Source organism: Coffea eugenioides, chromosome 2 (genome assembly GCF_003713205.1).
Source record: "Coffea eugenioides isolate CCC68of chromosome 2, Ceug_1.0, whole genome shotgun sequence".
NCBI lineage: Eukaryota > Viridiplantae > Streptophyta > Magnoliopsida > Gentianales > Rubiaceae > Coffea > Coffea eugenioides.
The window spans coordinates 74,573,970-74,588,237 of record NC_040036.1 but is presented as its reverse complement, the minus strand read 5'-3'; the positions used below and the strand labels follow the sequence as shown (position 1 = coordinate 74,588,237).

Sequence of the window (14,268 nt, the reverse complement as noted above, 5' to 3'; positions counted from 1 at the left end):
ATGAATTGGTAATCAACTTATAAAATGTTTTTACACAATATCACCTGTGTTTCTATAGTAGATTATTTGTAGAAAATTTTAAAATAATGTTGTAGTAGTTTTCGTGATTTGATGTACATAAAATACAAATTTGATTAAAAATAAAAAATAATTAAAAACATGTCAATAATACAATCAAAAAATATGTTTAAAATAATGAAGTTCAGGTTTGTTTGGATTGTGAATTATTTTCAAAATTTTATTTGTTTGCATCATTAACATATTTTTAATTACCTTTTTATCTCACATACATCACATTAAAAAAGTGTTAAAGTATTTTGTTTTCAAAAAATTATCTCAAATAATCTACTATCCAAACACATTAAAAATTTTGATTATCGTTCATTATCCATTTATTTCTTTAGTGTGTATTCTGTTGTATTTGTTTGCATTAAAATTTCCTTTTCACATAATTGTAAGTGTTTCAATCATTTGATTTCAGTCACAATAATTGCATAGCCTCTGATTTAAGCCATTCCAGCAAGAGAACGGTGATTTTAAAATGGCTGACTCTGACAGTGAGCAACATAAATTTCGATCGCCTGCAGCGACTTTTCTTTTCTTTTTTTTGTCAAAAGGCTGCCTGCTACCATGCTAACTGAGCACGGTAGCAGGCTGCGATTTAAAAAAAAAAATTTGGCTGCAGGCTACCGTGCACAATCAGCACAGTAGCCTGCAGCGATTTTAAAAAAAATATTTGCTATCATGCTGACTAGGCATGGTACCTATAGTTTTGTACCATGGGTTTGTCAGACCTATATTTGATGGACTTTTTTTTTTTAGATATATTCTAAGAAATTAGTCTTGTTGTTCTAGGCTTTTTAGTTTGGATAATATTATTTGCACACCCACTATCCCATTTTTATTTTGATGAAACTATATTACCCCCTCGCTAATTTCTTCTCCTTGTTTATGAGTTAATTTTACTATATTTTCTCTTATGTTCTAAAACCAATTAATTATTCCATTGCACATTATAATAGCTAATTTAAAATTATCACTAACATGTATTATGTATTTTTCTACAAAACTTCACGAAATTATATGATGCCAAAAAGCAATCTAACTATGTAATATGAATAGATTCCAACTTCAAGTCCAAAAAATTTAAAAAATAAAAAAATCCCAAGCTTCAAATATGACCAAAAATTTGACTATAACTACAATGTCTCATAAATAGAACACTAATACTTCAAAAAGTCAACTAAGAATAGCTCATATAGCTACCATAAAGGGAGTGAAACTTTCTAATATATTTCAACAAAAGTATAATAGCATCTAGTATCCAAATGATGCAATGGAACCTCAATTATACTCATCAAAATCTACAAAATTGAAATTAACATAAGAATATAAAAAATAAATTTAAAAAGTTATGTAGATTTAGAAAAAGAGAAGCAAAAGTTAAATTTTTTTTTATCTTTTGGACACGTACGACAATTGTGCCCAACTTCCTTGCATGTGAACACAAGATCGGATAGGAAAAGAAATTAGGACAGAGGTAATATGGTCTTATCAAGATAAAAATAGGGTAGTGGGAGTGTAAATAACATAAGGGGAGTGCAAATAACATTATTATCCTTTAGTTTTTATTCATTTTTTGTTTTCTTCTTGTTCTTTAAAGAATTGCTTGACCATCAACATTATTCTCTGCCATTTCCAATCAGATAACAATTGGTATGCTTGCTTGTCCGTTAATTTACAGGCAACAAGAATTAAACTTGCATATGAATGTATGATCATTGGCAAAATTATGTAGAGGGTAGTGTTATTACTTATTATTGTGGTAACTATCGTCCAAGGGAAACAATTACGTTCTATTGTAGTAGTTCTACTTGAGATTAAGGACAGTTCAGCTCTTGGGAAAGCCAAGTCTTTGTTTAGTCTTCAGATTGGTAGATCCTCCACATGTATCAGCCTGGAATACCCTTCATTTTTTTGAGAATTAATGAATGCATAAACATGTATTGCTTTTTGTTGGCTCAACAAAATATACGTAGCTGAAACATAAATAATTCGATGCCCCTTGTTGAGAAAATTTTAACTCACACATTTTAAACAACCAAATAAATTCGAGGCACAATATTAATGAAGGGAAATAAGTGGTGAAAAGGAACGAATGACAAGGAAATATGAAGCCTTTAATTTGGGAGGCAAAATGATAGCCCTGTTTGGCACTTGAGTTTTTTTGCCAAGTTTGTCTGCTACAAGTTTTTAAAAAACTTTAGATACGGTAATTTCAAAAAACTTCTCAAAGTTTTTAAACTATACACTTCAAAATATTCAAAAATTTACACACTTCAAAAAATTTTTTAAAAACTTTTATAGTAAGTTACAATAAAGTTTTAGACAAACACCCAAAAAACTCACTTACCAAATAAGGCCGATATTTTCTATTAATACAAAATCCTCACATTACAATGAAGCAGCACTGCATGTATATATAGTGGTCATCGACAAAACTCGGCTTTATATAGCCGAATAACTTACTAAGCTAGCAAATCCGAATTTGATCCTAATAACTATGACTATGACTATGACTAGCGGCCTATTAAGCTAGCAGAGCTGACCGATTTATGACTAATAATACTAATATAACTAATTATCAGCCAACTAACCAAAAACCAAGAAGAAAAACAATGAAACAAGAAATCCTAACTATCTTCCATAAAGTCCAGTGTTGGAGTTTTTGTCGGGCTTAGTGCTGGTGTTATTTTGATCGCTATGGTTTATACACCTATTCAAGTTGACGAAGGATTCATGCCAGGAGGTGATCCAATGGCCTAGGCTGCAAATCAAGCTGTCCGCGGATTCAAGTGTTATTCTAGCCATCGGTGTTAGCAATTCTTTCAATTGCTTTGTGAGATTCAACTTGCTCTTGAATAGTTTGAATTAAAGGTTGGAGTAAGGATGTAATCGAACCGAGTTTCTCGCTAGCAGCTTGGTCAAAAGGTTGACTCGCACTCAGTTTTGATCGAGTGCGAGTCGAGTACGAGTAGCTCGATAATTATTCAAGCCAAGTTCGAGTATTATTTTTTCAAACTCGATTTCTCGTCGAGTCTTATCAAGCATAAAGTAATTAATTAAAATTTATATATTTAGTTATTATAATTTTACTCTTTTAAGCTTGAGAGTTGTATAAATTATCAGAATTACTTTTTTAGTCGAGTCAAGTACTCGAGTTTGATCATACTCGCAAAAAAATCGAGCATAATCGAATGAATGTTGAGTTTTCGAACCATTTTTTGAGTTCGAGTTTGAGTTCCATTTCTACTGCTCGTTCAAGCTCGATCTCGAACAATACCTCTCTACTATCGAGTCGAGCTCAAATATAACGGTACTGGCGCTTGACTCGACTTGATTACATCCCTAGATTGGAGTGATTTCTTGAGCTTCTTAGCACAGGCTCTAGTCACCGGTCAAACTGGAACTTGAACTAGATCATCACTCAACTCTTGGACAGCCTTGATGTCGCATCACTTGACAACTAGAAAACGTTCACCGCCTAGGTGAATAAGAAAACAACAAAATTGATAATTAAACTTGGAACTATAATGACAACTAATAGCCTTGCAACTCAATTTAACCAATTAAATAGCTTGGTTTGAAATTTTGCTAAGACTTCTTTTTATTGATCTTCCAAGCAAAAGGTTATACCATCAACAATTTATTTAAGCAGATCGTTTACCATAAATAATTCATCTTTTTTTTAAAAATTTAGGTTTTTGGTTGATTTTGTTGGGGAAAAAAATGTTTTTAGCATGTGAGTTTCCAATACCAAAATCACCCATATAAGTAAATCCCACACTGGATTAACATAATGACGATATGATGAATTACTCTTGACGAACTTTACAACGCGACTAAAGAAGCACTAAGCTTTTTGTCTTTCGATCGCCAGAAAACTTCTCTAGTGTACAGGCCAAGCATGAATATTGGTTTCTCCATTCCAGCTGTAAGATGTAGATCATAACGATGAGAAAAAAAGGACAAGCAAGATTAGATGACGGAAAGGATGGATTTCTTATAAATTCTGGTGCATGGAAGATCAGAATAGTATCAGAGTAAGTTCAATAAAGAAATTTGATCAATGGAGGGATTAATCTTCAAAGTCTTACGATCTTTCCTAGTGTTTACCTGGTTTCTTGTGCCGTTTCACGCAAGCCTAGTAGCATCAGCGAAGAGGTCCACATACATTGTTCATATGGACAAATCAGCCATGCCTAAGGCTTTCTCTAGCCACCACATGTGGTATTCTTCCACTGTTGATGCTGTAAAATCTGTCTCATTTGACAGTCTTCGAAATGGACCAAAATTTGTCTACTCCTATGATAATGTCTTGCATGGTTTCAGCGCATTGTTGTCCGAAGATGAGCTAGAAGCTCTGAAGAAATCACCAGGATTTCTTTCAGCTTATACTGACAAGCTTGTCACAATGGACACCACTCACACCTATAATTTTCTCTCTCTGAACCCCACAAATGGGCTTTGGCCGGCTGCAGACTTCGGCAAAGATGTGATTGTAGGGGTCATTGATAGCGGTGTTTGGCCTGAAAGTCCGAGCTACAAGGACGATGGAATGACACCTATTCCTTCCAAGTGGAAGGGAACATGCGAGGCTGGACAGGATTTCAATTCTTCATTGTGCAACTTAAAGCTAATTGGTGCAAGATACTTCAATAAGGGTCTTGTAGCTGCAAATCCGAAGATCGTTATTAGCATGAATTCTACCAGGGATTTTTTGGGACATGGCACGCATACTTCCTCCACGGTAGCTGGAAATTATGTTGACGATGCCTCATTTTTCGGCTATGCGTCAGGGACGGCCAGAGGAATCGCCCCTCGAGCTAGAGTGGCCATGTACAAGGTTTCTTGGCCGGAAGGAGGCTATACTTCTGATCTAATTGCTGGTATAGATCAAGCTGTTGCGGATGGGGTTGATGTGATATCAATATCTATGGGCCTAAATTTCATCCCTTTATATGAAGACCCTGTAGCAATAGCTTCATTTGGTGCAATGGAGAAGGGCGTTATGTTCTCTTGTTCAGCTGGAAATAATGGTCCATCTCTTGGGACGTTACATAATGGAATTCCATGGACCATGACAGTTGCAGCAGGTACTGTTGATCGTTTCCTTGCAGGGACAGTAACTTTGGGGAATGGAATGACTATCACAGGGTGGACTACTTTTCCTGCCAGAGCTGTAGTTGAAGATTTACCTCTTATCTACAACCCAACAATAGCTGGTTGTAATTCAAGTGACTTGCTATCTAGTGCTCATGGAATTGTCATTTGTGACAATTTCAATGCTTTCTACAATCACGAAAATATTTCCAGGTCAACTGTCCCTGCTACCATCTTTTTCTCTGATGATCCAGAGATTACAGAATCTACCACTTTTCCTGATCCGGGAGTCATTATCAGCACAAAATATCTAGAAGATGTGATTAAGTATGCCTTAAATGGTGTCAAGCCCACTGCCAGCATCACATTTCAACAAACTATCTTAGGAACAAACCCTGCACCAGTTGTTGCCGACTATAGCTCAAGAGGCCCTGCACCAAGTTACCCAAACATCTTAAAACCTGATGTTATGGCACCAGGGACGTTAGTGTTAGCCGCATGGGTTCCAACAAGTACTGTAGCAACCATTGGGGACAAAATTCGCTTGTCAAGTGATTTCTCTCTTGCAACCGGCACATCAATGGCTTGCCCCCATGCCTCTGGCGTTGCCGCACTTCTCAAAGGTGCGCATCCCGAATGGAGTCCAGCAGCTATTCGATCTGCCATCATGACCACGGCAAACACCCTTGACAATACTCAGAGTCCGATCAAAGACATGGGATTCAACTATGACATAGCGTCACCTCTAGCCATGGGGGCAGGACATATTAATCCAAATGCAGCGCTGGATCCAGGGCTCATATACGATGCTACAGCTCAAGATTACATAAGTCTTTTGTGCACCATGAATCTCACTCGGAGCCAAATTGCATCTATTGTAAGATCAACTGACTACAGTTGCCTCAACGCTTCCTCTGATTTGAATTATCCATCCTTCATTGCATTGTACAACAATGGAAGTACAGAGGTGTTGAATAAGATATTTGAGAGGACTGTTACAAATGTTGGGGATGGTCCTGCAACATACAAGGCCATTGTGACAGCTCCAAGGGGTTCCGTTGTTGAAGTGAATCCACAGACATTAGCTTTTCAGGAGAAATATGACAGGCAAACCTATTCACTGACCATAAGATACACAAGTGACAACAGTGCAAAGGTTAGTTTTGGTTCAATTACATGGTCAGACTTTGGAGGGAAACACGTTGTCAGAAGTCCAATTGTGGTGTCACCAATAACCACTGTTTGGGCTTGATAATGTCATTCCATTTTAATTTTGTTGAATTCCTGAATAGGGCTTCTTCTTTTTTTTTTTTCCTTTAATTTCATCATGAATAAGAATTTTTTCCTTAGTAGGGCAAGGAGTGGGATTTAAGAAGTACCGTGAATAAGAATTGTTGAATGGTAACTAGTTTAATTGCTGTGTTCAAGGTAATTTAAAATCTTTGAGTTTAAGGCTGACTCATTAATTACTACTATGAAACTTGTAAAGTAATTTTTTTTTTTCAGTCAATTGTCATTTATCTGCCTTACACTTACTTTAGCCTGTTCTAGAGAGAGGGCCCAACTAGACCTATAGGAGAACCGACGAGAACTGAACCATCATCGGACCAAACGGATGCATTACGCACCAGTATAGTTTTAGAGGAAGCCACTTAAAGTGGCAAGTAATGGGAGATAAAGTTTGAACTCCTAACCTCTCATCTCACCAAACCTTAAAGATTTTGGTGGTGGCTAACAGCGACTTGTAAAGTAACTTAAAAGTACTTCAACCTCTGAAAATGTATAATATGAAATAGAATCTTAAAAAGGAAATAGCAAAAATAACCCCAGTCCCAGATTATTCTGTGAAATCTCCATCTTAAATAAAAAATGCTGCTACTCCAAACATTTTATCCAGCAAGAAAATTTGATCTGAGGGCCTGAGGTACTTAATCTTCTCTTGGTTGTTTTACAAACAGGGCAATTCTGGCCATGTCTATAATTAAGCCCAGCTAGATTACAACAGCAAAGGTTGACCGATGACCTCAACTTGTTCATTAATCCCCCGGCCTTTCCTGTGTCCAATCTTACATATCCTGGCCAGGCCCATTTAGTTCAGATGTATTTGGGCAAATTATTGATTTAGCCTTTAGAGGGTCTCTCTAGCAATTCAATACAAAATCCCTGTCCAACACCACCCCGGCCCAAAAAAAAAAAAAAAAGAATCTACAAAATAATAAACATACATTAAAAGAACATTTTATATTTTATTGGAGCTTTCAGGAGTTAAAAAGTGAAATTTACTAGGGGAAGGTTGGATTGAGTTGTTTGGTAAAGTGGGAGATTTGACCTTGGTTCAAAACCTTTCAATTACCAAAAAAATAAAAAAATGTCTTTAAACAAAAAGTGAAATCTAGTAGTTGTGGATTTTGCAAAGTCAATTAGAGGCGTGATGTGTTACAAGAACCTTAGATCACGCCTTCATGACTGATCTACCATTGGCATAAACAATTAACATCGGTTTATTTTGATTTCTTTGCTTAATTTGTAAGCAACGAACGGATTGTTTTGATTTCTTCGTTAATTTGTAAGAAACAAACTTTTATCTGTTTCTCCCCTCCTCCAACTTCTCTCTTTTTCCTCATCTTCTTAGAAGGTCTTTCTCTTCACAAGCAGAAGGCCTTTTTCTTTAGGAGTGAGACCACCATGAACTTCCTCCCATAGATTTCATTTTATTATATTTTTCAATAAAATCTCTTCAAAGTTTTCTTAGTGAGAATCCTTTGTTTCTCCTAGGGATTTGTAGTGAGAATTTTCTGTTTTTTCTAAAACTTCTTAGTGAGAATTTTCTATTTTTATCCTCATTTTGTTGTTTGATTCGAATTTACTTCAAATCTAGTTATCAAATTTGAAATTTTTTTAGATATTGGATCTATTTCAACAGATTTCATCAGTGTTTAAATCGTTCATAATTAATAGATTTGGCAATTGTAACATGCACAGAAGGGAGTTTGCACCAGGCAATTTTGTAAGAAACAGGTCCAAAATAATATTATATGCTTAAAATCACTTGTTTTCTCAAGAAGTACGAGGACATATATAGTTTTATGTTATAACACCATTTTGGCCCTTAAATGGGTGATCATACTACATATTGCACCTTGAAAGTTTATTTCGAAAGATTTGTATTCGCACCCTAACATATAGAGGTGCTCTGAATTGGATAAATGGCTAACATCTCTGAGTTTTGGATGGAAAATGCCGCCTTCATCCGGAAAAGCACCTTTTTCCTTTGGGTCACGGACTATGCCAATACACACACACACACACACTTATATATATATATATATATATATTTATTTATTTATATATAAAGGTTTATTATGCTTTATAACGAAATTCTGTTTTTGGCTTTTGATCTTTTACTGAAAGCAAATTACAAATAAATATGAAGCTATTTACAACTCCCCCTAGTTTGCATTTCCAATGGATGTTAATTGTGCCAATTTGTTTTTTTTTTAAACTGCATTTTGAATTTTATGAACTTGACACCTCTCTATTTGTTTAGGGACATTGAAAGGTAACATATTCGGCCGGTATTGGCAGAGTATTATTGATAATAGAGTTATTTTCTTGGACAGATTAATGATGGTTAAGAAGTCAATGTCATTATGGTTGTTTTTTTTTTTTTTTAAATATCATTTTCATATCTATGTGTAATGTGAATGGAGTAAATGAATGATACAATAACATACATCCAAACGTTCAACCCAATGAATAGCTTGAGGGTCTGTTTGGTTATTCTATTTTTTACTTGTTTTAGAAACTGGGGGTGTCAATTGGGTTTTTTGAGTCAGACTTTGATAAGTCCAAATTCGACTCATAAATTATATGAATTTTTTGACTTTGACCTTTCAGGTTTTAGACTCAAATTAAAAAGTTCAAACATAACTTACACTATTATATGAGTTTCGAACTCAAATTGGACTCGGCCAAAGCTAACAATTAAATATATAATTATATATAATATATATTTTATAATTATAAATTACTATAAATTTATATATAAATTATTAACATTTTATGTCATAATATGCGTATGCATATGTGCACGCGCGCACACACACGCGCATTCTCTCTCTCTCATATACAGGTCGAGTCTCAATCTAGTTTGAGATTAACATGATCTAAGCTCAACTTACATTTAGTTCGGACTTATTATTTAGGCCCAAATTCGACTGGGCACAATTAAATTTTAGGTTAGTAATTTTTTTTGGTCAAAGGGGTTGACCTCAAACTGGTCCACCCCCTTGACAATCCTATTAAAAACACAAATTTGTCTAAAACACCATCTACACTAACATTATAAAATAACCATTAGTTTTACAAAACACAAAAAATACATTAAATAAGATACCGTTGACAAAGATGGGCACCTCTAGCCTCTAGTGGGTGGTAGAGGTTGTGGTGAGAGGGAGAAGGGGGGGGGGAGGAGAGCTTTGTGAAAGTAAGGTATTTTAAATAAATATTAACATTTTTTAAACAACTATTGCAATAGCTTATAGTAAAGTTTTAACTTGTTGGCACAATTAACTTCAACATATTGCAAAATTTTCAATCTTATGATCTCGGGCTTAGTGGAAGAAAAGAAATTGTTCCTTCATATAACATGATATGGAAATATTTTTCCCCTAAAACAAATTTGTTACTAATTAATTTTCCCACTAGGAACTTACCACTAATAATCTACTTCACCATATAAATATCTCAAAAAAAATTTTTTATTTTTATCAAGGACGGCCATTTGTTTTTTCTTGGGTAAAATTTCCTGTTTCTAATATATTACTAGGAGCTGGAGGGAGTATAATATATGGCAAAACGAGTTGAAAGCTGTATTCCAACCATTGCGAGAAAAATCTGCATGTCGCAGTTGAGGACTAATAACTTTTTCACTATCATTGCATATACGCTTCTAGTTCTAGGTCATGCTCTAGTTGATTTGCCTTCACTGTAAATACGTCTAATTTGCAATAGCATCATAGAAGAGTTTGGTGCAGGAAATGGAGGGATTTAAAGGTTTGTTTGTACCTTTCTCCTCCAATTTAGTGTGGTTTCTAGTGCCATTTCATGCATGCCAGTCTAGCTTTAGCAGAGAGGTCAGTATATATTATTCACATGGACAAATCAGTTATGCCCAGGGCACTTGACTGGTACTCATCCATTCTTGACCCTATCAAATCTGCCTCATTAGTCAGTACAGCTACTCTTCAAAATGAAGCACGTTTACTCTACTCATCCAACAATGCCCTGCATGGTTTCAGTGCATTATTGTCTTCAAATGACCTAGAATCTCTTGAAGCCTGGATTTCTTTCACCTTATCCTGACAAACTTGTTACCATAGGCAAAACCCACACCTCTGATTTCCTGTACTTGAATCCAGTAACTGGACCATGGCCGGCTTCAAACTATGACAAAGATGTGATTGTTGGGGTGGTTGATTCCGGTGTTTGGCCAGAAAGTCCAAGCTACAAGGACGATGGAATGACACCGACTCCTTCTAAGTGGAAAGGAACGTGTGAGGATGGAGGAGGACTCGTACTTTATCCATGGTTGCTGGAAATTATGTTCCTGATGCCTCATTTTTTAGCTATGACTAGGGATTGCACATCGAGCTAAATTGGCCATGTATAAGGTTGGATGGAAAGAGGGAATTTATGCATCCGATGTTGTTGCTGGCTTGGACCAAGCCGTTCCTGATGGTGTTGACATCATATCACTATCTATGGACCTACACGTGTGGCCTCGACATGAAGATCCTATACCTATAGCTTCATTTGGTGCAATGGAGATGGGTGTTTTAGTTTCTTGTGCAGCAGGAAATAGGGGTCCAAGTCTTGGAAAATTATATAACGGTTTCCCATGGGCAATGACCATTGCAGCAGGTTCAGTCGACCGCTGGTTTGCAGGAACATTGATCTAATGGCACCGGCCGGGCACACTGATCTTAGCCTCATGGCTTCCGAATAGTCCTGTAGCCACAATTGGTAGCAAATTTAACTTGTCAAATGACTTTCGTCTTGTAAGTGGTACATCTATGGCTTTTCCCCATGCTTCTGGCATTGTGCACCCCTTAAAGGTGCACACCCTGAGTGGAGTCCTGCAGCTATTCGATCTGCCATGATGATCACAGCCGATGCCCTTGACAATACTCGCACTCCAATCAAAGACATGGGATATGGCTATGATATTGCTACACCTCTTGCCATGGGGGAGCAGGACATGCTAATCCCAACAAAGCATTGGATCCAGGTCTCATATATGATGCTACCCCACAAGATTACACAAATCTTTTGTGCTCTATGAATCTGACTCATAGTCAAATTTCATTTCATCAATCACAAGATCAACTAGCTACAATTGCTCAAAGCCTTCATCTGACTAAATTTATCCATCCTTTATTGCTTTCTACGACGAGGGTAGTATGAAATTGTTAGCTAAGACTTTTAGGAGGACACCTACAAATGTTGGAAGTGGTGCTACAAAATATAAGGCAATGGTGACAGCTCCAAGAGGTTCCATTGTTGATGTCAATCCACAGAATATTAGCTTTTCATGAGGCAAATGATAAACAAAGCTACTCCCTCACCATACAATAAACAGGTGACAATAATGGGACGGTTAGTTTTGGCTCATTGACATGGACTGAGGTGGGAAGCAATCACACTGTGAGGAGCCCTATTGTAGTCTCTCCATATCAGATGTCCAATGGACTTAATGAACTGATTCCGGGGAGGGTTAAGTACACTTATTTTGTCAGAATTTCAAACTGATTCCAGGATTAAGTACACTTATTTTGTCAGAATTTCAGTAATACGGTACTGAAAGGAAAAGGATGCTGCTGTCATGCAAGAACAGGCTTGTTCAACTATATTCTCATTGCAATATAATGGGAACCAAAAAAAGAGGAAAAGAAAGAACAATCGAATGCTCCCTGTCATTTTCGTTTTGTATATCTGAATGTTTAATTAGCTAGTCATTCAGATTGCAGTTCTACTTCTTGTGAAAGTTTTCTTATGAAGTATTATTTGTTTCATCAAACAATACAAGCGATATTTACTCTCCTTCATGCATAGAAGCTTGGTACATTTCATTATAGCCTTTCTTTTCCAATTACCAATTACCCTTCACTGGTATGCTGCTTCTCAGGTGCTTTGCTCACTTCTCCATTTCACTTTCTGGTATGTCACAAATGTCAGTTCATTTCACTTTGCCCTTTTTTCTCAGATTTTTGTTTTTTTTTTTAATCTTGTTTTATTTGGGAGGCCATGCATTTTGCTCAAATTGATTGTATATATGCTTTTCTTGCACTCTTTTTGTTTACTTAAGGTCACGGATATTCATGTTCATGGATCCAATTCTTGATCCACTGCCAATTATAATGGATGATGAATTCCTATAGTGTTTTCTTACTAGTTTGATAATAAATTAAAGAAATAATTCTGCAATTTTCAGCCTCCAAGCCAAAAGGATCACCACAGAGGCCGTCCGTGCAAAATCTTTTATATTTGTTTTACTTTTGCCTAATTGAAATCCAAAGCTTTTTATTTGGACTATGCAGGTTTAAAATATTATGCAAATTATTTTATCCAAAAAAAAAAAATCTTTGTATCATTAAAATTCATGCTATTAACAAATAATCTTATGCAGTGTTACTATATATGGAGAGTCCCGCTGCAAAAAAAGTAGTATGTACATAATTTGTACTCTTTTTTTTTTTTTTTTTTTTTACATAATTTGTACTCTTCTCTTCTCATAAAAATATTTTTTAAAAAATGTAGTGTCCATGAGTTGAAAAACGATTGAGCCAAATCGTCCCCTCCCTAGAAAAGTATACTAACAAGGAAGTAGAAAAGATAACAAGGGAAATTAACCAGCTTTTGGTTTCATATTTGCTCTGCGAATTTTGAGTCATATATGTTGGATAAATGGCTACAACAATGTTAACACTATCTGCTTGAGTCGTGCGTAGCACTGTCCTAAGAAACTATTTCATGAAATTGAAATGTTTCCCCAGGATTAAACAAGCCTTCTTCTTTTTATTGCGAACAAGAAAGACAAACTTTCTTCTTGTTGCAAACTAGAAGGACCAGAACTAGCAAATTAAAACCAGGAAGATATCAACTAACAAAAAATAAAAGAGAGAGAGAGAGAGGGATAGAGCAGCTATCAAAAGATATTAACTGAAGCTGCTGGGGTGATTTTCTGAGGAAGGAATGGATCCTATTTATAGACTTCAGAATGGGTTGCAACCCTTCTCACTTCCGATGTGGGACAAAGACTGCAACTCTTCTCACTTCTCAATGTGGGACAGAGAAAATAATACTTCTCATTTTTCGATGTGGGACAAAGAATATTTTTGAAATACTATATATTTTACAACAATCTCCTTCCTATTTCAAAAAATTATTTGGATAAAAAGAAGAATGTTAAAAGTACTCTGCTGGATTTGGTTGAAATGTAATTAGTTTGGTGTCTTTTAGACTATGAACCAAACATAGATTGATAAAACATGATCTACAAAATTATTGGTGAAATATAAATTTCTATGAACCAATAACTCTTGATGTATGACAGAGATTTTATCAATCACATTGCAACCCATAATTTGCTGTTAACGCGATTTTGCGCTTTTAGGCCGTGCGCCTGCCTGGTTATTTCATGAGAGCTCTAAAGATTTGACCAATGAATCTTATAGGAGCGGCCCCACTCCACTCTCATATAGGTGAATTCATCAAGTGTATATTGCTTTAACTACACCTCCCTAATGGGATATGAATTCATTAAGAGTTTTAACTCATCCTCACAATTACTCAAAGCACTTATCTCTAGAGGGACTTAAATTTGAAGTGCTTTACTATCAATATTGACTTGTTATTACCCATATGAACCTACTTCATGGGATCACCAATCACATAGGTTGGGTTACCGTCTCTATTGACAACTTGTTGGTCGAAGTCCCATTTCTTTCGTAGTTTGAAGAATCAATTTTCTTCCCACGGGTTTAGTCAGAGGATCGGCCAAATTCAACTCTGACTTTACATAATCAATGGAAATAATTCTATCTC

General features: G+C 35.8%; 1 protein-coding gene across 1 annotated transcript; it reads left to right on the top strand.

The window, feature by feature from the left end:
- Positions 1–541: 541 nt before the first annotated feature.
- LOC113760257 (subtilisin-like protease SBT1.9) lies at positions 542–6,415 on the top strand. Its single transcript, XM_027302814.1, has 3 exons — positions 542–557; positions 1,626–1,652; positions 4,209–6,415. Exons 1-3 carry the CDS (start codon positions 542–544, stop codon positions 6,413–6,415), a joined length of 2,250 nt encoding a protein of 749 aa, XP_027158615.1.
- The last annotated feature ends 7,853 nt before the right edge of the window (positions 6,416–14,268 follow it).

What these genes read in the sequence shown, in the direction of transcription:
- LOC113760257 (XM_027302814.1), top strand. An exon ending in TCATTTTTTGTTTTCTTCTT is followed by an intron (nt 1,653 to 4,208) that starts GTTCTTTAAAGA and finishes ACGCAAGCCTAG; the next exon opens with TAGCATCAGCGAAGAGGTCC.